At 35.8% G+C, this 24761-nt stretch overlaps 1 protein-coding gene and 1 non-coding gene across 3 annotated transcripts; one reads left to right on the top strand and one right to left on the bottom strand.

The window, feature by feature from the left end:
- On the top strand, positions 1–24589 carry SEPTIN14 (septin 14). 2 transcript variants are annotated; one of them, XM_065920368.1, is made up of 9 exons: positions 1–54; positions 9333–9453; positions 9823–10018; positions 13782–13968; positions 15119–15280; positions 19393–19489; positions 21774–21942; positions 23127–23259; positions 24410–24589. In XM_065920368.1, the coding sequence occupies exons 1-9, from the start codon at positions 1–3 to the stop codon at positions 24587–24589; spliced, it is 1299 nt and encodes a 432-aa protein (XP_065776440.1). The 2 variants fall into 2 exon arrangements, with proteins under 2 accessions (XP_065776440.1, XP_065776441.1); XM_065920369.1 differs by lacking the exons at positions 1–54; positions 9333–9453; positions 9823–10018; positions 23127–23259 and having other exon boundaries at positions 13948–13968; positions 24410–24461.
- On the bottom strand, positions 10846–10952 carry LOC136162012 (U6 spliceosomal RNA). Its single transcript, XR_010661864.1, has one exon. It is a non-coding gene; the product is annotated as a U6 spliceosomal RNA (small nuclear RNA).
- Positions 24590–24761: the final 172 nt, after the last annotated feature.

The following is a 24761-nucleotide window of genomic DNA, read 5'->3' as shown; positions in this document are numbered from 1 at the left end:
ATGGCAGAAAAACCAGTGTGTCCCTCCACACAAATACCTGATGATGAAGATACAGTTGAGTATATCTTTCAAAGAGAACTCTTCATTTTGTACTTCAACAAGATTGTGTATTTTCAAATATTGATTCAGTAAACTGATATAGACCTAGCTGATAAAGGCTTATCTTTATTACTTTGGGGCTTGAATTAAGTTTTATGCTGATTGGACTTAATCATTCCTCTGTTAATGGACATTTAGGTTGCTTCCATGTCCTGGCTATTGTAAATAGTGCAATGAACATTGGGATGCATATATCCTTTCAGATCATGTTTTTCTCTGGATATAGGCCCAGGAGTGGGATTGCCGCGTCATATGGTGTTCTGTTTTTAGTTTTTTAAGGAGTCTCCATACTGTTCTCCATAGTAGCCATACTGATGTACATTCCCACCAGCAGTGTCGGAGGTTCCCTTCTCTCCACACCCTCTCCAACATTTATTGTTTGTGGATTTTTTGATGATAGTCATCCTGGCTGGCATGAGGTGATATCTCATTGTATTTTTGATTTGCATTTCTCTAATAATTAGCACTGTTGAACATCTTTTCATGTGCCTCTTGGCCATCTGTGTCTTCTTTGGAGAAATGTCTGTTTCTATCTGCTTGTTTTTGAGTTGGGTTGTTTGTTTTGATTCTGTTAAACATCACAAGCTCTTTGTAAATTTTGGAGACTAATCCATTGTCAGTCACATCATTTGCAAATATTTTCTCCCAATCTTTGAGCTGTCTTTTTGTTTTGTTTATTGTTTCCTTTGCTGTGCAAAAGTCCTTGAGTTTAGGTAGGTCCCATTTATTTTTGCTTTTATTTCCATTATTCTGGAGAGCAATCAAAAAAGATATTGCTGTGATTTATGTCAGAGAATGTTCTGCCTATGTTTTTCTCTAGGAGTTTTATAGTGTCCGGTCTCACATTTAAAGTCTTTAATCCTTTTGGAGCTTACTTTTGTGTGTGGTGTTAAAGAATGATAAAAATTCATTTTTTTTCATGTAACTGTCCAGTTTTCCCAGCACCATTTATTTGAAGAGACTGTCTTTCCTACATTGGGTAGTCTTGCCTCTTTCGTCATAGATTGTGAAGCTGCGAAAGTCGCTGAGCCGTGTCCGACTGTTTGTGACCCAGGAATTCTCCAGGCCAGAATACTGGAGTGGGTAGCCTTTCCCTTCTCCAGGGGATCTTCCCAACCCAGGGATTTAATCTAGGTCTCCCACATTGCAGGAGGATTCTTTACCAGCTGAGCCACAAGGAAAGCCCAAGAGTATTGGAGTGGGTAGCCTATCCTTTCTCCAGAGGATCTTCTCAACCCAGGAATCAAACCAGGGTTTCCTGCATTGCAGGCAGATTCTTAACCAACTGAGCTATCAGGGAAGCCTTGTCACAGATTAATTGACCATTAATCTATGACTAGGTGCATGGGTTTATTTCTGGGTTCTGATTGGAGTTAAATATCAATGATGGTTTAAATAATTGTTGTATATCTCTTGCATCTGCAGACATTTTAACATATTTATTTTACTTATTTGGTTGCACTGGGTCTTAGCTGCAGCACATGGGATCTTTAGTTGCAGCATGTGGGATCTAGTTCCCCAACCAGGGATCAAACCCAGCCCCCTGCATTGGGAGCATGTAGTCTTAGCCCCCAGACCCCCAGGGAAGTTTTTTTTTTCCAGGGAATTTTTGCAAATTTTTTTAGTAGTGCAAAAGACTATTTCATTTTTTTGGGGGGGGGAAGGGCTCTTTTTAAAAATTTATTTTTAATTGGAGGTTAATTGCTTTATAATGTGTTGGTTTCTGCTGTACAACAGCATGAATCAGCCATAAGTATACTTATATCCCTTTCCTCAAGACTATTCTAATTTAACTCCAACGAATAAAAAATGAAAACTCCAGAACCTCCTAGTACGTGGGAGGAACAGTACTACTTTGATGCATATGCTTGTGAAACTTTAGGCACTGATAATAAATAATTTTAAAATGAAGTTATTTTAGAAAATGGCAGGGTGGCTGCTTTTTAATTACTTTACTGAGTGAGAAATTGAACCAAGTTCAATTTTAAGATGAGCCTCTCTACTAGGGAAAACATAGTACCTCACATAAAATTTTGCACTAAAAGAATAGCATGTCTGAATGAGTGAAAACTGGGTTTTAGAAATGTCTTTGGTCAAAACATCAAATAGATCCATGAGTACTGAGCTATGTTAAGTAGTGGTTGCTTATGTCTTAATAATGGTTCTCTTGATGTTTTCCTCCAAACATGCATGTTTTTTCTAGATCTTAGTTTAAATCAAACTAGCATATTTTTTCACACTGTCGTCATCTTGGATTGAGGTATGGTGCACAGTGCTTCTCCATATGATGTACCAGATTGGGGTGTTGGGTGCAGTGGTCTGAACCAGGCACTCTAATGCTTTGCATTTGGCCCCCTTAGGAAGCAAAACTAGACTAAGCACAAAAGAAGAGGTTACATCTTATTTGATCACCTAGATTCCATCTTACTTTTCCTGGGGACCCCAGTGGGCTTTGCTGGTGTCAAAACTACTGTCAGCGTCCTATCTCAGTGACTAAACCACTAGCTTATGCCCATTTCATTTTAGCTTTGGCCTCTCTGATGCATTAAATCATGGTGAGTGCTCCTTTGTTAACATGACATTAAAATAACATTTTAGAATAGGCAGGTCCCCAAGGTCAATTAGTCAAACTTTAATCTGATACATAAATGTTTGCTACAAACGCTTTAACAAGTAACCTTCCAACCTTTTTTTGAACCCCTTATGATTGGCAACTTAGTTTATTCTCCCTTTTGAAATAAAAAATACCATTCTCACATTATTAAAAGAAAAATTCAAACAGTAGAAAGGAGAAAATTCTCTTCTCAGTCTAGTTCTTTACAGGCAATAACTAGTCTAATCTTTGGACAACTTTTTATGTCAGCATGTACAGATCAATCTTATTCTTTTTAATACCTCTATTCTTTTACTGTCGTAAATACTTTTCTTCAATAACCAGTCTCCTATTGGTAGCTATAAGGTAATTTCTGGCTTTGTTTTTGTTTTCTGTTATTCTATACAATACTGCTTTGAATATGCTCCTACATACCTTTTTATGTACACGATGAAATATTTTCCTAGAAATGAAATTGTTGAGTCAGATAGTATATGCCATTTAAATTGATAGTAAATATAAAAATGCTCTATAAAGTTACGTTTACACTCCAGCCACCAACATATGAAGATGCCTGGTATCTCTCTCTTAAATTGGAATTCAAGGCTTAAGTAGATCCATTTAATTTTTGTGTAACTTTAATTATGACAAAATCCTGCTCATGTATTGTATAAAATTAGTCCTTTGGAATTTGTCCCCTTTTGCCATTCCTTGAATGCCACAAAATAATGTAATCCTTTTTCCATAGGACAGTTTTCATGTGTTTTCAGATTTGTCCCTCTAAAATGCTTCTTTTGCTCACCTTCAAATTTTCAGTTTATCACATAGTTTTTTAGAAATTGAGGTATCATTGACATATAACATTGGATTAGTTTTGAGTGTGCAGCATAATGATTTGATGATGTATATGTTAATATGTGTAGTCGCTCAATCGTATCTGACTCTTTGTGACCGCATGGACTGTAGCCCACCAGAATCCTATGTCCATGGGATTCTCCAGGCAAGAATACTGGAGTGGATTGGCATTCCCTTCTCCAGAGGATCTTCCTGATCCAGGAATCGAACCCTGATCTCTTTCATTGCAGGCAGATTCTTAATCCTTTGAGCTACAGGGAAGTCCTTATTGCAAGATGACTACCATAATAGGTTAGTTAGCATCCATTACCACATGCTGTTCCATCTATTCTTTTCTCATGAAATGTTTTAAATTCTGTTATTAGCCTCGTCAATCTCCTTTGGATTCCTGTCTTCATTTCTCCCTCTATCCTCTCTTTTCCCTTTTCTTCCTCTCATTCTCCCTTCCTCTTTTTCTTCTTTCTTCTCTCGCCCCTTTCCTTCCAGGCTTTTTATAATGAGCACCAACAATGTACCAGAAACTATGCCAAATGTGAGATGATGTAGTGTTCTAGTGTCCTTCTTAGAGCAGAAGATGAATTTCCAAGGAAAGTTCCCACAGAGATAAGTTCAGACTGCCCATCCTTTATCTGGATACACTGACCAACCTAGGGTTTTTTTTTCTCTACAGTTATATTACAATGTTAAATTTTTACCTTTTTAATCATCTGAGTTTCTTGCTTCTTCTTCCTCATTATGCTTTTATCAAGCTTCACTTGCCATTAAGCCATGGATTGTAAATGCAATATGGTGTGTTTAATTCTTTTGGAGTTTTCCATAGTTTTCTCATCTGTCACAATATTTTTATAGTTGACACTATTTTGATTCTTTTTTTTTGTCTTCCTGTCTGGTTATTCTTCATCTTCTTTTTAGGCTTCTTTTTTCACCTTCTGAGAGTGGGCATTTTCCCATGTCTCATTCTTGTTCTTTTTTATCTTTCTTCAAACCTCCACTGTGCTCAAATATATATAATCGCTTTCAGGGTATTTCTATACTTTGTTTAGAATTAGAATTTCAAAATTCAAACTTATCTTGTTCTTACACAAGAATGTACTAACTTCCTTTTCTGATTTTTCTATTACTGGCCATGGTATCTATACCTGATTAGTGGTCAAGTTCTTTTAATTTTTTTTCCCAGAAAGCCTCCTCATTCTCTATATTTTTCATTCACACTAGTAATTTTATCACTATTCACTTTAGAAACTGTTATTTATTTCTGGCTGCATTGCTATCTTCATTGCTACATGTGGGCTTTCTCTAGTGGCGGGAGCTGGGGCTACTCTCTAGTTGTAGTGCATGGGCTTCTCGTTGTGGTGGTTTCTCTTGCTGTGGAGCGTGGGCTTTCGGCACAAGGGCTTCGGTAGTTGCAGCACACAATCTCAGTAGTTTAAAAGCATAAAGAGGAAGAAATAGTTTTAAAACATAAAGAGGAAGAAGCAAGTGGTGTATGGGTTTAGTTGCCCCGAGGCATGTGGGATATTCCTTGACCAGGGATTGGTCCTGTGTTCCCTGCATTGGTAGGTGGATTCTTAACCACTAGACCACAAGGGAAGCCCTACCACTCACTTTTATAAGGGGAGGTCTTCCCAACTCACGGCTCTAGTTTCCTCTCCAGGCCACTTTGCATGCTAGTGCCTCATTCATCTTTTTGAAATGTTTCTTCCTTATATTATTCTCTGACTCAAATCTCCAGCCACTAATTACTAATTCGATAAACATCCATATTGCTTAGCCTCATATCCAAAAACTCTCTCTTGTTAGGGTCCTTTTTATCTTTTAAGTCTTCCCAATTTAAGTCTTTTCCTTCAGTTTTCGCAATTTAAGTCTTTTCCTTTAGGTAGGCAAGTTCTTTACAACACAAGGGCAAATAGTACATTGTTCATTTGCCATATTTCCCTCTTGCTCATAATATCTACTTCCTCCATACAAATCTTATCCTATTTTCAACAGCCAATCTGTCATCTTTTAAAATTATTTTTAACTACTCCACGTTAACAGTCATCTATCCTTCTTCCAAATTCCTATATTTTTTTAATTGACTTTTCTAAAATTTTGATACTTAGTATGATATTAATAAATATTTTAACTTTTTCTGCATGGCTTTTATTCTCCTTGAAATTATATGCTCTTCATAAAGAAAACTCTCTGACTTATAGAACATTAGAGTGTGAAAGAATTTTAAGCTCACCTGATCAAATGTTCTCATTTTAGAGAAGAGAAAACAGGCATCAGTGACTGTTTGAAAGGCTCACAATGACTAATGACTTTTCTTATTCAGTTACCTTTCCCCATATGACTGGGAAAAAAGTTCATTGATTACAGGGTAAACATCAGGGCTTCTCAGAGCTTGAAGAGTCCTTTATAATTTACAGACTTTGCATGCAGTATCCCATTTTCTAGATATAGTCTGTATGTCCTTGTTATCATGAGAGATTAAAATAATGTATGGTTAGCATTTCAGTTTCATTTGAATGCATATGAAATAATCCTTTTCATGGTAGATTAAACCTTATATTTTTATATACTTACCTTATGTATACCTTATACACCTTCTTAATTTGCTTTACTGTGGATGATGCAAAGGTGAAATCAAAAAAGAGATTTGCATGATCATAAATGCCAAATTAGTAGAACCTGAAATATTGACATTTTCTACATTAATTATATCATAATTTTATAAAAATGTATATTATAAAAAGAATTTTCAGCCCAATGGAAGACATTTGTTAAGTAATTGTGATGATTCAAAACTTTGCTTGTTCTATTTGTTCTGTGGGTAAAAACTCAGTGCTAATGAGGCCAAGGTTTCTGGTCTTTTCCTGATTAAAAAAAAGGGCTATATTTTGTTCTATGGACACTTTGACCTGGTACCTCCCTGAGTTGCAGTTTTTAAAATGAGTGAAGCCTATCACAAGGGAGTCTAGGACAGAGAGAACAGTAGAGCATCCAAATCTGTTATTGTTTCATATTACCTTCAGATTTTATGGGTCAGAATGTTCTCTTTGAATAGAGAACTCAGAATTTCCCACATATATTAAACCCCACTAAGAGCACAAATAGTAACAAATTAAAAATTTTTCTTATTTGATTGTATTTTCAGTTTAGTATTGCTCAATATGCTGTCTTTAAATGTAAAATCCCCATGGAATTTTTATTAATTAATCCTTGGTGGGTGCCTGGATTCCTGATTGGGACCAAATAGGGCCCTGGTAGGGTCCTATCCCTACCCTTCATTGTTCATTCAGCATGTACTAATTCAACTAAAGCCGAGTGCCGAAGAATTGATGCTTTTGAACTGTGGTGTTGGAGAAGACTCTTGAGAGTCCCTTGGACTGCAAGGAGATCCAAGTAGTCCATCCTAAAGGAAATCAGTCCTAAAGATCCATTGGAAAGACTGATGCTGAAGCTGAAACTCCAATATTTTGGCCACCTGATGCGAAGAACTGACTCAATGCAACAGACCCTGATGCTGGGAAAGATTGAAAGCAGGAGAAGAAGGGGACGACGGAGGATGAGATGGTTGGATGGCATCACCAATACGATGGACATGAGTTTGAGTAGGCTCCGGGTGTTGGTTTTGGACAGGGAAGCCTGGTGTGCTGCAGTCCATGGGGATCGCAAAGAGTAGGACATGACTGAGCAACTGAACTGAACTGAACTGAATTCAACTAACAACTATATCATCATCTTTTGTGTATCTAAAATTACCTATTGGGATTTCCCTGGTGGTCCAGTAGTTAAGACTCCATACTTCCAATGCAAGGGGTATGGGTTCAATCCCTGATCAGGGAACAAGATCCCACATGCCAGGTGATGTGGCAAAAAATAAAATAACCTATCACTTAATCCATTAAACTCGTCTTTTTCTGTAGATTCTTAAACATGTTCATAATAGTTACAGTGTTTATCTGCCATTTCCTCTTTGTGTGGGTGTTTCTTTTGATTGTGTTTGTCCTTGGCTGTGAGAGAGATTCTTTTCTGCTTCTTCCTATCTAGGAATTTTGATTATACATTGTAGAAAGTCTAAGTTCTATTGTTATATTTCTCTAAACAGTAGTGAATTTGTTTCAGCAGTTACATTACTGGCAAGTCATTTGGACCCTGTTGAGTCACGATATTCTTTGTAAAGGTGGATTTGCCTTTGTTGTACACTTCGACTTGGGAGTAACTCTTTAACTTAGAACATAATCCTTGATCCTATAGTAAGTCCTTTTACAAATTTAAATAAAAAGTTCAAAGTGTTTATTTAAAGTGTTGATGAAACTCATCTAACTGGGAAGAAGCTTAAACTCCAAACTGTCTCCTTGGGTCTTCCCAGTACCACTGCTAAAATACCAGCTTAGCGTTCTTAGAATGCCAATTCTTCTCTGAGTTTCCACTGAGCTCTTTACAGTCATACCTACACGTACAGAGTTAGACTCAGCCAAGTGTTCTAAAGTTTGCACATTTGGGTCTCCCCATGCTGTGGCTTGCTCTTCCAAGATTTCTTTCTCTGTATCCTTGTATTTTGGCAGCCCCAAATTCTAACCTTAGATTTCTCAGCTTCAAGATTGTCACTCTGCTTGAGCTCTATGTTTCAAGTTTCTTATTTACTAGGGAGTCGCTTCATGGGAGTATGTGGATAAATCTAGTTTTACCTATTATGCTAACTTATTTCCAGAATCTGATTTATTCTTGTTTCTGCCTCCTTTTCTTTTTCTTCCAATGCCTTCAAACAGTTGTTCTCGTTGTTAACGTAAGGAAAGGTAAAATGCTGTTAAGTTACTCTACTATCATCAAAAGTTAGGCCTGTACACACTGTTTTATATCTTACTCTTTAAAGAGTTTCATGTATTTTTCAATTTATTAAAGCATTTTTTATAAATATCTCTAATGACTGAATAAGGCCCCGGTGTGTATGTGAATAAATATATTATCATTTACTTGGATATTCTATTACAAGGAGTCATGTATTTGGATGTTAGAGAGCTACAGCAAACACTTTTCTGCATAAAGCATTTGTGAAGATTTCTAGTTGTTTGGGAGAGATTTCCAGGGCTGAGACTAGTATAGATTAATAAGCCTTCTTTGAATTATTTTCCACTTTTAAAAATAATCAATTGGTAAATTTATGTATAATAAATTATAATAAATAAAATAAAATAATAAAATATAATAAATATATTATTAATGGATTTCTGAGTTTCTAGGTTGTTGTTATTAGCAATGGATTCCTTTAACAACTTGATACCACACAAGTTCTTAGAGGCATATCACAAATATGAAGTCAAAGTTTTTAGTTACTTTTAAAAAAATTCAAATAAATTTTTATTTCCTTGCATGTATTAACATTTACTGAATCTCCTGAATATATTACCAAACTGAAATGGAATGAAACGATGTTGTTTTCTTTTTTCCACAAAAACAATTCATTATTGTAGAACAACATATTGGGCTTTCTTGCAGTATGTCTTTAATTTCCTACTTTTAAACTTAGAAACATAGTCTATTTGAGTGTGAACCAAGATAGGGTCACTATAAAAATGATGACAAAAATCTATATTTCTGGTTCTGGTCTCTCTTCTTACAAATTTACTTCATTTGCATCTTGTCTGAAGTATGATAATCAAAAGATATTTGATCATTTGAATGATCATATGAAATAATGTCATTTCTCAAATAATCATTTCCATTTCTGTGACATATTAATATAGTCATTGTCAAGTGATATCTTCTAGCTAATCAAAATATTGTTTTTTTCTTTAAGCAAAAAGAAGATAATATCCGTTGCTTAAATATGCTTGGCCATTTTGGTTTCGATTGTTTGGCTCATCAGCTGGTGGACAAATCTGTTCAACAAGGATTCTTTTTTAATATTCTCTGTGTGGGTAAGTGCCAAATCCCTCCCATGAATTATTTCTTAATTGTTCATTTCAACTTATTTTAAGCAGCATAACACTGGGACTGTTACTTTAAGACTGGGTCTTTGTGTTTGTATTGGTTCGCATCTTCTTAGCCGTGTTACTTTGACATTTTTTCTTTAAGTGTTTCAGTGCTCTTCAAAAGCTGATACACCTTTCTGTATATTATCTTTCCATATTTTGTTAATGATGGATGGAGTCAGAAGTATCATATGTATTTCAAGGACATTCCAGTCTTTGAAATATTTGGGACCCTTTGTAAACCATTCTAGGCAGGGGACAGGGTGTTATTTCACAGCTACCTTATGCCCCTATGATGTGTCTGTTTCCGTACAGGGGAAACTGGAATTGGAAAATCAACCTTGATTGACACACTGTTCAATACTAATTTGAAAGACAAAAAATCTTCACATTTTTGCTCAAGTGTTGGACTTAAAGTTCAGACATATGAACTCCAGGAAAACAATGTTCAGTTGAAATTAACTGTTGTGAAAACAGTGGGCTATGGTGATCAAATAAACAAGGAAGCCAGGTGAGTGTTTTCTTATTTTAATTTTAAAAGTTATTGTTATTTCAAGGAATTTGCTTTTTTTCTCCATATATTAAAAAGTAATGTTCTTCTAGAATATATCTAAAATTTAATCACTTCGCTGCACAGCAGAAATTAGCACAACACTGTAAATCAACTATACTGCCCTTAAAAAATAGTAAAGTGGGCCTATTGTAGATGGCATGTAGTTGAATTTTTTAAAAAAAAATCCATTCAGCCACTCTTTGTCTTTTGATTGGGAGTTTACTCCTTTCAAATAGGCTTCCTTGGTAGCTCAGCTGGTAAAGAATCTGCCTACAATACAGGAGACCTCGGTTTGATTCCTGGGTTGGGAAGATCCCCTGGAGAAGGGAAAGGCAACCCACTCCAGTATTCTGGCCTGGAGAATTCAGGGTTGCAAAGAGTCAGATGTGACTTTCACTTTTCACTCTTTTCAGATAATTATATATAATATATACTCTATAGTATACAGTGATACATGTGAGTAATTATTCACAAGGAATGACTTACTATTATTATTTTGCTATATGTTTTCTGTCTATCTTGTAGTTCCCTTGCTCCTCGTTTCATCTTTTTAGTTTCTTTGTATTTTGTTGATCTTTGTAGTGATGTGTTTTCTTTCTCTTTTTCTTTTATGTATCTTTTATAGGTATTTTCTTTGTGGTTATCATGAGGCTTATGTAAAGCATTTTTTTTTTAAATTTTATTTTATTAGTTGGAGGCTAATTACTTCACAACATTTCAGTGGGTTTTGTCATACATTGACATGAATCAGCCATAGAGTTACACGTATTCCCCATCCCGATCCCAAAAATATGGAACGCTTCACGAATTTGCGTGTCATCCTTGAGCAGGGGCCATGCTAATCTTCTCTGTATCGTTCCAATTTTCGTATATGTGCTGCCGAAGCGAGCACTGTAAAGCATTTTATAACAGTTTATTTTAAGCTTATAACAACTTCAATCACATGCACAATTTTACAGTTTTACCTGTTCTTCACTTTTGATATAAAACTTCATATTTTTATGTTGTTCATCCATTTGAAGATTTTTGTATTTATAGTTATTTATACTTTTTTATTTTTACTTCTATGGTACAGGTAAAAGTGATTAACTTACCTTTTTCATTATAGTGTCACAATATTCTCTATTTGTCTACACTTACCTCTATTTACCTTTACCACTGAGTTTTATACTCCTATTTGCTTTTGTGTTACTGTAATGAGTCCACTTGTTTCAACTTGAATAACTCCCTTTAGCATTTCTTTTCCTGGAGATCTAGTGGCATTTATTTTAAGGCAAATTTAGTGGTGATGAACTTCTTCAGTATTGATTTGTCTGGGAAGTATTTTTTTTTTCTTTCATTTCTAAAAGGCAGTTGGTAGGTTTTTTCTTTTTATCACTTTGACTATATTATCCCGTTCTTTTCTAGCCTGCAAATTTTATGCTGATAAATTGGCTCATGGTCTTATGGGGGCTCCCTTATATGTGATGAGTTGCTTTTCTGTTGCTGCTTGCAAACTTTACTTTTTGTCCTTCACTTTTTAAAAAGAAATTTTATTGGAGTTTAGTTGTGCTACAATGATGCATTTTTGTCTATTGTGCAGCAAAGTGAATCAGCCATACACATACATGTGCTGTGTGCTCATTTGCTCAGACATGTCTGACTCTTTCTGACCCATGGACTGCAGCCCACCAGGTACCTCTGTTCATGGAATTTTCCAGGCAAGAATACTGGAATGGGTTGCCATTTCCTACTCCAACAGATACATGCAACCCCTCTTTTTTGTATTTCCTTCCTATTTAGGTCACCACAGAGCACTGAGTAAGGTTCCCTGTGCTATACAGTAGATTCTCATTAGTTATCCATTTTATACATAGTAGTATGTCTATGTCAATCTCCCAGTTCATCCCACCCCCTCCATTTCCCCCCTTGGTGTCCATATATTTGTTCTCTACGTCTGTGTCTCTATTTCTGATTTGCAAATAAATTCATCTGTACCATTTTTCTAGATTCCACATATATGTGTTAATATACAATATTTGTTTTTCTCTTGCTGACTTACTTCACTGTATGTCTCTAGGTCCATCCACACCACTGCAAATGGCACAATTTGTTTCTTTTTCTGGCTGAGTAATATTCCATTATATATATATGCCACACCTTCTTTATGCATTCCTCTGTTGATGGTCATTTAAGTTGCGTCCACATCTTGGCTATTGTAAATAGTGCTGCGGTGAACACTGGGGTGCATGTATCTTTTGGAATTATGATTTTCTTGGGTATACGCCCAGGAGTGGGATTGCTGGGTCATATGGTAGCTCTATTTTAGATTTTTAAAGGAACCTCTGTACTATTCTTCATACTGGCTGTATCAATTTACATTCCCTCCAACAGTGTAAGAGGATTCCCTTTCCTCCACACCCTATCCGGCATTCATTACTTGTAGATTTTTTGATGATGGCCATTCTGACCAGTGTAAGGTGCTACCTCATTGATTTGCATTTCTCTAATAATTAGTGATATTGAGCATCTTTTCATGTGTTTTTGGTCATCTGTATGTCTTCTTTGGAGAAATGTCTACTTAGTTCTTCTACCCATTTTTTGATTGGGTTTTTTTTTGTTTTGATATTGAGCTACATGAGCTGTTTACATATTTTGGAGATTGATTCTTTGTCAGTTGCTTCACTTGCAAATATTTTCTCTCATTCTGAGAGTTGTCTTTTTTTGTCTTGTTTATGGTTTCCTTGGCTGTGCAAAAGTTTTTAAGTTTAATTAGGTCCTCTTTGTTTATTTTTGTGTTTATTTTCATTACTTTAGGAGAAGGGTCTAAAAAGATCTTGCTGCGATTTTTGTCAAAGAGTGTTCTGCCTATGTTTTCCTCTGAGAGTTTTATAGTATCTGACTTACATTTAAGAATGCATTGAGCTGTATATCCACCTCCTCAGCTGGGACCTAGAACAGTTGTATCACATCCAAAAATTCTCTTGTGCTTTAGTCAATTTATCCTTGTGCTGATACCATGCTGTATTAATTATTTTAGCTTCACAGTAAGTCCTAATATAGGAAGAATATATCTTCTTCATTTTTTTTCAGTACGTCTTGAGTGTTCTTGGTTCTTTGCACTTATATATATATATATATACATATACATACAAAAAACTTGGATTCTAATTGAGACTGCATTGAACTGAGAGCATTTTGCCTTTTCTGTAAACAGTGGGTCCTTAAAAAAAATTATTCATTTTGACTGTGCTGTGTATCCCTTGCTGCTCACAGGCTTTCACTCGTTGTAGCAAGTGGGGGCTACTCTTCCTTGCGGTTCACAGGCTTGTGGTGGTGGCTTCTCTTGTAGTGGAGCATGGGCTCTAGGCATGTGGGCTCAGTAGTCACAGTACTCAGACTCAATAGTTGCAGAACACCGGCCCTAGAGTGTGGGCTCAGCAGTACACTGCATAAGTTTAGCTGACCCTCAGCACGTGGAATCTTTCTGGACCAGGGATCTAACCCATGTCTCCTGCATTGGCAGGCAGATTCTTAACCACTGTACCACCAGGAAAGTCCAACGATGGGCCTTTTTATTGGTTTATAATTGTTATCTTTGTAAGGACATGTTATGAACATTTTAATTGCTGGGGCAAGCTAGTGAGTGCACATATTCACTATATAGTAAATGATAAAATCACAGACTTCAGACGATATTAATCTGTTATGTTAAATGTTTGAATAATCTTTTTTTTTTCAGCTACCAGCCAATTGTTGACTACCTAGATGCTCAATTTGAGTCCTATCTTCAAGAAGAATTGAAAATTAAACGTTCCTTAGGTGACTACCATGATTCCCGCGTCCATGTGTGCCTTTATTTCATTTCACCTACAGGACATTCTCTGAAGTCTCTTGATATATTAACCATGAAGAACATTGACAGCAAGGTGCGTTTGGTAAATCCGTCAGCCTGTCAAGATTTGATACTTATTTTGAAACAATACAAATCTTGAGCTTCCCTAGTGGTCCGGTAGTTAAGAATCCATCTGTGGGTGCAGAGGACATGGGTTTGATTTCTAGTCTGGGAAGATCCCATATAACGCGGGGCAACTAAGCCCATGTGCCATAACTACTGAGCCTAAGAAACAGTGCAAATCTTGAAAGCATTTACACACAAGATCTTGGCTTCCCTGGTGGCACAGATGGCGAAGAGTCTGCCTGCAGTGCAGAAGACCGGGTTCGATTCCTGGGTTGGGAAGATCCCCTGGAGAAGGAAATGGCAACCCACTCCAGTATCCTTGCCTGGAAAATTCCATGGACGGAGGAGTCTAGCAGGCTACAGTCCGTGGGATGACAAAGAGTCGGATACGACTGGGTGACTATACATATATATCATTTTTTCTGTTAATCTTTAAAGCATTTGTGTTAGTTTTCTAGAGATACCATTACAAAATGCTGCTTAGTGATTTAACAATAGAAAGTGCTTTAAACAATAGACATTTTTTTTCTTACAGTTCTGGAAAGTGTCACCAAGTTTTGTTTTTTCTGAAACCTCTCAGTTCAGGAAGTAGATGGCCACTTTCTCACTGTCACCTCACATGATCTTTTATTTGTACACACATGTGATGTCTCTGTATGTCCAAGTTTCCCATTTTTATGAAGACACTGATGGAACTGGATTAACGCTATTTCAATGGCCTTAGATGGTGCAAATGAATGATAAGTAGAAGGACAAAGTTGATCTATTCTACAATGTTGATGAGAAGTCTCTTCTGACATCTTAATACTCAACTGATTAAGAAATCAAATTGACCATACTTCATTTTGCTACTTACATTTACCGAACTCAGATGCATTGGAAGCTAAGAAAATTTGAGAAGAGAAAAACCTGAGCCTTCCAAACCTGGTTTCTGATTAAAGTTTAAATCTTCAAAAATACTGATGATTTTGGAAAGTAATTTTATGAAGAAGTCATGAAAGCTAGGGATTATTTGGTTATGAAAATGTATTGTCAGATATTGTGAGGTTTTGACTGTAAAAATGACATTTAATAATTAATTCTCAATGGTGAGTTTTTCTTTGCTTCTTTCTTAATAGGTGAACATTATACCAGTGATTGCCAAAGCAGATGCAATTTCTAAAAGTGATTTACAGACATTTAAGTGTGAGATAATGAATGAATTGATTAGTAATGGCATCCAGATATATCAGTTCCCAACAGATGATGAAACTACCACTGACACGAACTCCTCAATGAGTGTAAGCCTCTAACTATTGAATCTAAATTCTATTTGACAGGGGGGATGAAAATATAATTTATAAGTAACATTAGTAATACAGAAAAAATTGGAAAATGCCCTGATGCTGGGAAAGATTGAGGGCAGGAGGAGAAGGGGGTGACAGAGGATGAGATGATTGGATGGTATCACTGACTCAATGGACATGAGTTTGAGCAAACTCCAGGAGATAGTGAAGGGAAGCCTAGCGTGCTGCAGTCCATGGGGTCCCAAAGAGTCAGACACGACTTAGCGACTGAACAGCTATGTTAGTAATATAGTGTCACTTGTATCTGACAGAGAGACTATAAATAAGGTATTTTTCCCCAAAATCCAGTGTGGGAAAATGTTTCTTTTTCTTGATTTTGAAAAATATTTCCTGGGAATCAATTATTTTAAGAAGCATTTTATTCTTTTAAAAATCCTTTTAGAAAGATATAGTTCACATACTGAATGACTCACCCACGAAAGTACACAATTTAATGATTTTTAGTCTGTTCACGGTGTGCGCAGCCACCTCCACAGCCAAACTGGGGACATTGTTATTATATAGTAGAAATAGAAATATTATCTCAAAAAGAAACCCCATACTCTCTAGCTTTTCTCCCCTACCGCCTGTCAGACTTCCTCTCCCCCAGCCCTGCTGCTGCCCTAGAAAACCACTAATCAACATTTTTCTCTTTCGATTCCTCTGTTCTGGATATCATATGAATGGAATTACATAGTATTTGGTCTTTTCATGTTTTAATTGGCTATCAGTGTGTCTTCCCAGGGGAAAAATTTACTCAGATCATTTGTGCATTTTTAATTGAGCTTTTTTTTAAAAAAAAATTTATTATTATTGAGTTGTTAGAGTTCTTTATGTGTTCTAGATACCAGGTGCGCTTATGAGATACATGATTTGCAATTATTTTCTCCTAATCTATTAGTCATTTTTCCATTTTATTTCTGGTGTCCTTTGAAACACAAGCTTTTAAAAATTATTGATGAAGTCCAACTTATTTATTTTTTGTTGTTACTTGTGCTTTTGATGTCATATTTAAGAATGTTTTGTCAAATCCAAGGTAATAAAGATTTTCTTATGTTTCCTTCTAAGAGGTTTTAAAATTGTGGTAAAATATACATAGAATGAAGTTTATCATCTTAAACTTTTCATTTTTTTTAATTTTAAAAAATTTAAAAATGTTTTTCATGTGGACCATTTAAAAAGTCTTTACTGAATTTGTTACAATTTTATGAAGTCATTACTGAATTTGTTATGGTTCTGTTTTATGCTTTTATTTTTTGGCTGCGAGGCATGTGGAATCTTAGCTCCCTGACCTGGGATCAAACTCGCAACCCCTGCATTCGAAGGCAGAGTCTTAACCACTAGAATGCCAGGGAAGTCCCCAACTTAAATCTTTCGAAGTTCACAGTTGAGTGGCATTATCCGTTCGTAGTTGTTGTGCTACCAACTATATCCACATAACTTTTTTCATCTTGAAAAACTGAAGCTCTGCAATAAATAATAATTTCCTATTATTCCTTCCATCAACTTTTATGAATTTGACTACTCAAAGTACTTCTAGTAGATGGAATTATAATATATGTCCTTCTCCTGTACAAATATTTCTTTGAGTCTCTGCTTTCAATTCCCTTGGGCCAATTCTTGTATGTGCCAAGAAGTGGAGTTGCTGGATTGTATGATAATTGTAAGTTTAATTTCTTGACGAACCGCCATACTTTTTTCCATAGTGGCTTCACTATTTTTGCATTCCCACAAAAAGTGCACAAGGTTTCCAATTTATCCACATTCATACCAACACTCGTTATTTTCTATTTTTTTTTAAAAAAATGGTAGCTTATCTTAATGGATATGAGTTGCTATTGCACTGTGGGTTTTGTGTGTGTGTTTGTGTGTGTGTGTGTGTGTGTGTATAGTCATCTTTATTGTAGTTCATGAGTACATTAGAAACTGACATGGATTCCTTTATGAAGACATGTAGATTGTTATGGGCAGCTGCTTTCCACTTTTACTTGAGAATGGTAAAGAAGCCAATATCAGTGTCATTATATCAAGTTTTCACCTGATAGGAAACCTGAACAGGTCTCTTAGGGTCTTCTAGGTCACTGTTATATTGTCTGCAGGCTTCCCTGCACCCAAGTGTCTCTGGAATTCCTTATACATTTCAAAAGGCACTTGGGCAAAAGAACACTATTACTCTGCTTATTTTTAAGGTGCAATTCCTGGGTTAAATATTGTGCATATACATCTCCAAATTGCCCAGGCTTATCTTCCAAATAAGGCATTACTCATTTTACTTATCTCCCTGCCAAACAAAGGACCCCGAAGCATTCTGTTAATCTCAAAGAAGTCAGGTGAGGCTCTTCTCTCCTCAAATCAAGTTATTTGAAATCCCAAATGAAATGCTAGTGCCAAAGGGCAAAACAGTAGCCTTTCCTGAAAAGCTGCATTGTGATTTAAAAAAAAATTTATTTATATATTTATCTGTTGGCCGTGCTGGATCTTCATGTTGCAGCACACAGGCTCTAGGTGCTTAGGTTCAGTAGTTGTGGTACAAGCGGCTTTGTTGCTCTGCGGCATGTGGGATCTTCCCTGACCAGGAATCAACCCATATCCCTTGCATTGGCAGGAAGATTCTTTACCACTGGACCACCAGGGAAGACCTGCCCTTTTTAAAAAGTGGGTTGTTTGCTTTGATATTGAGTTGTATGAGCTGTTCATATATTTTAGGTATTAACTCCTTAGTAGATATGTTATTTCCAAATATTTTCTTTCATTCCATAGGTTGTCTTTTCATTTTTTGATAGTTTCTTTTGCTGTGCAAAAGGTTTTGAGTTAAATTAGGTCCCATTTGCTTAGTTTTGCTTTTGTATCCTTTGCCTGGTAAGAAAGATCTAAAAAATATTGTGACCACTTATGTCAGTGTTCTGCCTTGAGTTTTCTTTTAGGAGTTTCATGGTTTCTGGTCTTAAATTTAGGTCTTTAATTCATTTTGTATTATCTTTGTATATCTTATGAGAAAAGTTCAAATTTCATTCCTTTACATATTATCTGTGTAGTTGTCATGTATTTATCCCAGCACCACTTATTGAAGAGACTGTCTTTTCCCATCATATATTTTCCCCTCCTTTGTCATAGATTAATTGGCCATATGTGTGTAATTTTATTTCTGAGTTCTCTGTTCTGTTCCACTGATCTGTGTCTGTGCTAGTACCATACTACTTTGATACTGCAGTTTTATAGTATAGTTTGAAGTCAAAGAGTGTGATACTTACAGTTTTGTTCTTTTTTCCTCAAGATTGCTTTGGCTATCTGAGCTCTTTTGCAGTACCATACAATTTTATTATGTATTATGTAACTAATTCCATTAGCTCTGTGGAAAATGTCATGTGTATTTTGATAGGGATTACATTAAATCTGTAGATTACTCTGAGTAGTATGAACATTTTAACATTATTAATTCTTCCAATCCATGAACATGTTATATTTTTTCACTAATTTGTGTCATCTTCATATTCTTTCATCAGTGTCTGATATTTCAGAATTTTGATATTTCACCTCCTCCTTTAAGCCAATTTCTAGGTATTTTATTCATTTTGATGCAATTTTAAATGAATTGTTTCCTTGATTTCTCTTTTTGATAGTTCATTATTAGTAAATAGAAAAACAACATGTTGAAATTTGTATGTTAACTTTTATTCTTCAACTTTATTGAATTCATTTATTATTTGTAGTAATTTTTTGGTAGAGACTTAAAGTTTTCTATATTTAGTATTATATCATCTGCAAATAATGACAGTTTTACTTTTTCCCTTCCAACTTGGATACCTTTTATTTATTTTTGTTGTCTGACTGCTGTGGCTAAGACTTCTGATATTATGTTAAGTAGAAGTGGGATCTCACAAATGCTTACAGGAATTAATCTGCATACATTTAATGCTAAATCATAAAATCTGAAGCAGGATAAATCACTTGTTTGAATAAACTTATTATGTATTCTTGTCTTTTTTATTTCCATAACAGAAATAAGAGTAACAGAGTAAGTCATATTGGTATAAGAAAATATGATGAAATTCATTCTTCCTTTCTAGGGCCTCTTACCTTTTGCTGTAGTAGGAAGTACGGATGAGGTGAAAGTTGGAAAAAGGACAGTCAGAGGACGTCAGTACCCCTGGGGAATTTTACAAGGTAAATATAACAAACCTCCATGAGAAGGCTTGCTCTGGAGTGATTATACTTAAATATATATAATTATAAAATTATGTCAACTATAACTATAAATATATAAAATAAAATATTTTAACAAGTCAATATTGGTAACTCTCATTAAATAGCAAATTAATAGTTACTGATAAAGAGCACAGATTCTGTTTCATTTGAGATAGTGATTATTTTGACTATAATTTATTCTCATGGGAATTTTCTGGAATATTTTTGTACTTTAGGCAAAAATTCAGAAACTGAGCAGAACCTTCTCATTTATCCCAGTCTGCCACATGCAGATTATCTCTGTGGTGCTAAACAATCGTATTCAGAATGCTGAAAAGTTCTTTGAACAAAAGAACTTTGAACAACATGGAAGCATAAATATTGGTACTTGAAACATATTATATAAGTTAATTGCTACCCAATTTATAAAGCACTATTAAGTGATTACTAGTAAAAGGGAATCCCGTGGATGGAGGAGCCTGGTTGGCTGCAGTCCATGGGGTCGCTAAGAGTCGGACAGGACTAAGCGACTTCACTTTCACTTTTCACTTTCACTCATTGGAGAAGGAAATGGCAACCCACTCCAGTGTTCTTGCCTGGAGAATCCCAGGGACGGGGGAGCCTGGTGGGCTGCCGTCTATGGGGTCGCACAGAGTCGGACACGACTGAAGTGACTTAGCAGCAGCAGCAGCAGTAAAAGGGATGGTAAACTATTTGAAAAATAAAGTAATATAATTTTTTTTGGATAAATTATACCTAGACATTTATATTAGTTATCTAGCATGATGAATTAGAATATTGTCATAACAGTCATTTATTGTCTGATTCATATACTTGTGATAATAATTATTGGGGACTGGATTATCTCTATCTGTAGAGATAATGTTCCAAATGTTATTTTCAATTAATATGTTATAAATTTTTAAATTTATTAAATGTACTTAAAGACAACATATTTTAATGAATATTATATTTGGTTACAATATCATACCCACTACCCAAAATACTGTGATCAGTCTTTCGGATATGACAGGCACAAGAAGCCATGTGAATTTACTGAGTGATTTTGAAAAGTGACTAATTCATTCTCATACATATGGTATAGAAATATAATTTAATAACTACATCATGTACAATTGTTAAGGCCTTTACATTAGCAGGATTTAATTAAGTTATTTAGTTTAGTGAAGTTATCTTATTTAAAAGAAGATAATTTATAGTTTATTTATAGACCAGGAAACTTACTTTAAATTTATTAGCCAGAAACTAAATAGGAAATAGTGAAATAATATGTTACATTATATTGGTATATAGCATCAGTTCATCAGTTCATCAGTTTACTGCTCTGTAAAATACCCTGAGAATGTTCATTTGAAAAATACTAAATTATTAAAGAAAACTTATGCTATATAAGTTTCAAAACCACAAAATTAAAAGACTCTTGCTCCTTGGAAGAAAAACTATAACCAACCTAGACAACATATTAAAAAGCAGAGACATCACTTTGCCGACAGAAGTCCATATAGTCAAAGCTATCGGTTTTCCAGTAGTCATGTGTGGATGTGAGAGTTGGGCCATAAAGAAGGTTGAGTGCCGAAGAATTGATGCTTTCAAATTGTAGTGTTGGAGAAGACTCCCAAAAGTTCCTTGGACTACAAGGAGATCAAATCAGTCAATTCATGTACTGAACTTCTATATTCAGGAAATCAGTCCTGAATATTCATTGGAAGGACTGATGCTGAAGTTGAAGTTCCAATATTTTGGCTACCTGATGAGAAGAGTCAACGCATTGAGAAGAGTCTTTTCCTCACTGGAAAAGACCCTGATGTTGGGAAAGATTGAAAGCAGGAAGACAGGGAACAACAGAGGATGAGATGGTTGTATGGCATCACTGATTCAATGGACACGAGTTTGAGCAAGTTCCGGGAGACGGTGAAGGACAGGGAGGCCTGGTATGCTGCAATCCACGGGGTCGCAAAGAGTCAGACACAACCAAGCAACTAAACTGAACTGATGCTATATACTAATATAATGTAACATATTATTTCACTGTTTCCTATTTAGTCTCTGGCTAATAAATTTAAAGCAAATTTCCTGGTCTATAAATAAACTATACCTATAATTGACGTATACCATATAAGCATAGTTACATGGTTAAAAGACTTATAGCTATTATTCAGAATGCTCTAAGCTCACTCAAGAATACTTATTGAGTGATTGGGATTGATAACGAACTTTGTGGCTTTATTATTTTTCTGCCTAGTGGAAAATGAAAACCACTGTGACTTTGTTAAGCTCCGGGATATGCTTCTTTGTACAAATATGGAAGACTTGAAAGAGCAGACTCATACTCGGCACTATGAACGTTACAGGCGCAACAGACTTCTCATGATGGGATTTACTGATATGGGTCCAAACAACCAGCCAGTTAGGTGAGTGAAGATCTCACTTAAAGAAGGTGATAGGTGACTTGGAAATCCCCTACAACTGTGAGATATGATTATTTTGGAATGAGAATAGCTCTGCTTCTCATGTTCTGGGCCATCTGAATCTTGTGGTTTTTCATTATCTTCAGACCTCGATGGAGGCTTAGTAGGAGCAACATAATGCAAAGGCTCATTTATATGCCTCCAGTATGTACATGTCCCTGGAGGAGGGCATGGCAACCCACTCCAGTATTCTTGTCTGGAGAGTCCCATGGATGGAGGAGCCCGGAGGATTACAGTCCATGGGATTGCAAAGAGTCAGACACGACTGAGCGACTAAGCACACACAATATGTACTTGTGCTAAAACCCTCCATGTCAATCCCAAAGAGAGAAGTTTTTATAGGCAAAATTTGGGAGGGAGGGTGTAGGGTATGTAACCCTCCCCTTATCGGTTGGTGGTGAGGTAACAAGATGGTGTTCAATCATCAGCCTTCTGGTTTCAGCCAGTCTGGGGTCCATATGCTTGTGCTCAGCCTGAAGCTATCATCCTCCACCTGGGTAGGAGCCTTGGTTCCTGCAGAACTCAGAGATCTGTTTCTGTGTCTTGGCTGTTGTGAACAGTGCTGCTGTAAGCACAGGGGTCCAGGTATCTTTTTTGAATTATAGTTTTGTTCTGGCATATGCCCAAGAGAGGGATTGCTGGATCATATAGCAACACTATTTTCAGCTTTGGGGGGAATGTCTATACTGTTTTCCTTAGTCGCTCTTCCACTTTACATTTCCACCAGCAGTGAAGTTTTGTTTTGTTTTTTTTCTCACACCCTCTCCAGCATTTGTTATTTGTAGATTTTTTCATAATGGCCTTTCTGACTGGTATGACGTGGCACCCCATTATAGTTTTGATTTGCATTTCTCTAATAATTAGGAATGCTGAACATCTTTTCATGTGCCTGATGGCCATCTGTATATCTTTTTTGGAGAAATGTTTATTTAGGTCTTCTGCTTGTTTTTCATTTGAGTTGTTTGGTATTTTGTTTTCAAGTTATATGAATTGTTTATATTGAGTTGGCCAAAAAGTTCATTTGGGTTTTTCCATACAATGTTACATATTATTAATATACAATATATATTTTTATATGTTTATTCATATTAACATTTTAATATAAGAGCGCATACATTTCTTTTTAGTTTTCAAGAGATCTATGAAGCCAAAAGGCAGGAGCTCTTGGAGCAATGTCAGAGCGAAGAAGAAGAGTTGAAACAGAAGTTTATGCAGCGAATAAAGGAGAAAGAAACAGCATTTAAAGAAGCTGAAAAAGAGGCAAGTCCTGCTAGTTGATATAATCCATATTCAAGTTTAGGTGTCCTATTAAATTGGGGGTTTTCATCTCAAGAGTTTAGATGATTTTGTTGAAGGATACTTTCTATTCTTCAAAAAGTAGTGATTTACCATGTAAGTTTTGGATTCAGCCTTTAAAAAAATGATTGCCTATAATTTTATTTTTTCCCAGAGCATTTGGAGAATCAGCTTTTTTGAATTTTTTAAATTGAAGTATTAAATTGACTTACAATATTATATCAGTTTTAGGTATACAACATTGAGTCAATATTTTTATATATTAAATACCTTCTGTCAATTAGGAGGGCATGGCATCCCATTCAATATTCTTGCCTGGAGAATCCCATGGACAGAGGAGCCTGGCAGGCTACAGTTCAGAGGGATGCACAGAGTTAGACACGACTGAAGCGACTTAGCATGCATGCACCATCTGTCAGCACAGAAAGTTATTAAAATATTATTCACTATATTCTGTATGCTGTACATTACATCCCCATGACTTATGATTTTATAATTGGAAGTTTGTACCCTTTAATCTTCTTCACCTATTTCATTCATCCCTCTCCTCTGGCAACCACCATTTTGTTCTCTGTATCTATGAGTGTGTTTCTGTTTTGTTAAGTTTATTCATTTGAATTGTTTTTAGATTCCCTGTATAAGTGAAATCATGTGGTATTTATCTTTCTCTTTCTTATCTATTATCTACCTCTGACTTATTTTACTTAGCATAATACCCTCCAGGTCCTTTCATGTTGTCTCAAAAGGCAAGGTTTTTTTTTTTTTTAAAGGGTAATGTTCCATTGTATGTATGTATATATATACATACAGCACATCTTTAAGTAAATAGTTTTCTCAATGATCTTGCTATCATTTATAAATATCATAATCTCACATCCCCAGCCTTTCCTGTCATTCTTCTTGCCCTTGTATGTAGATGCTCATTTGCCCTCAGGTTTGAAAATGTACTTACAAGTGATATGACTCCAGCAGAGATACTTTTTGAGACTACTATTAAGATCAAGTGCTATTCTAATGATTAGGGTAGGTTTGATAATCAGAAGGAAAGAAACATGTTCTTGGGGATGTGCCCCCATAGGGTGCTTTGAGTCACAATTGCGGGTTTGTTTTACAGCTACAGGACAAGTTTGAACATCTTAAGAAGGTCCAGCAAGAGGAGACAATGAGACTTGAGGAGGAGAGGAGACAACTGGAAGAAGAAATCCTAGCATTTTATAAAATGAAGGCCTCCTCTGGAACCTTGCAGGGTCAGGTGTGCACCAGTATAAAGAAGGACAAAGAGCGTAAGAAATAATCCCTTACCATACTGTGTGTTATAGAGCCCTTTCACTCTCTCTATCATCTTCCTGGGAGATTTTCCTCATAGCACTTAATTCTGATTGAAATTATGCTAAGTTTTAAAATTTGTTTACTTGCTGTGTATTTTCTCCTGCTAGAAGGTGAGCTCCTTGAGAGCACGTACCTTG

This window comes from Muntiacus reevesi, chromosome 2, assembly GCF_963930625.1.
Source record: "Muntiacus reevesi chromosome 2, mMunRee1.1, whole genome shotgun sequence".
In the NCBI taxonomy this organism is placed as follows: Eukaryota; Metazoa; Chordata; class Mammalia; order Artiodactyla; family Cervidae; genus Muntiacus; species Muntiacus reevesi.
The sequence above is the reverse complement of the archived record's forward strand: the minus strand, read 5'-3'. Positions and strand labels throughout refer to the sequence as shown.

What these genes read in the sequence shown, in the direction of transcription:
- SEPTIN14 (XM_065920368.1), top strand. Translation starts at nt 1, where the DNA reads ATGGCAGAAAAACCAGTGTGTCCCTCCACACAAATACCTGATGATGAA. An exon ending in TACCTGATGATGAAGATACA is followed by an intron (nt 55 to 9,332) that starts GTTGAGTATATC and finishes TTTTTCTTTAAG; the next exon opens with CAAAAAGAAGATAATATCCG. An exon ending in TTAAAGAAGCTGAAAAAGAG is followed by an intron (nt 23,260 to 24,409) that starts GCAAGTCCTGCT and finishes TTTGTTTTACAG; the next exon opens with CTACAGGACAAGTTTGAACA.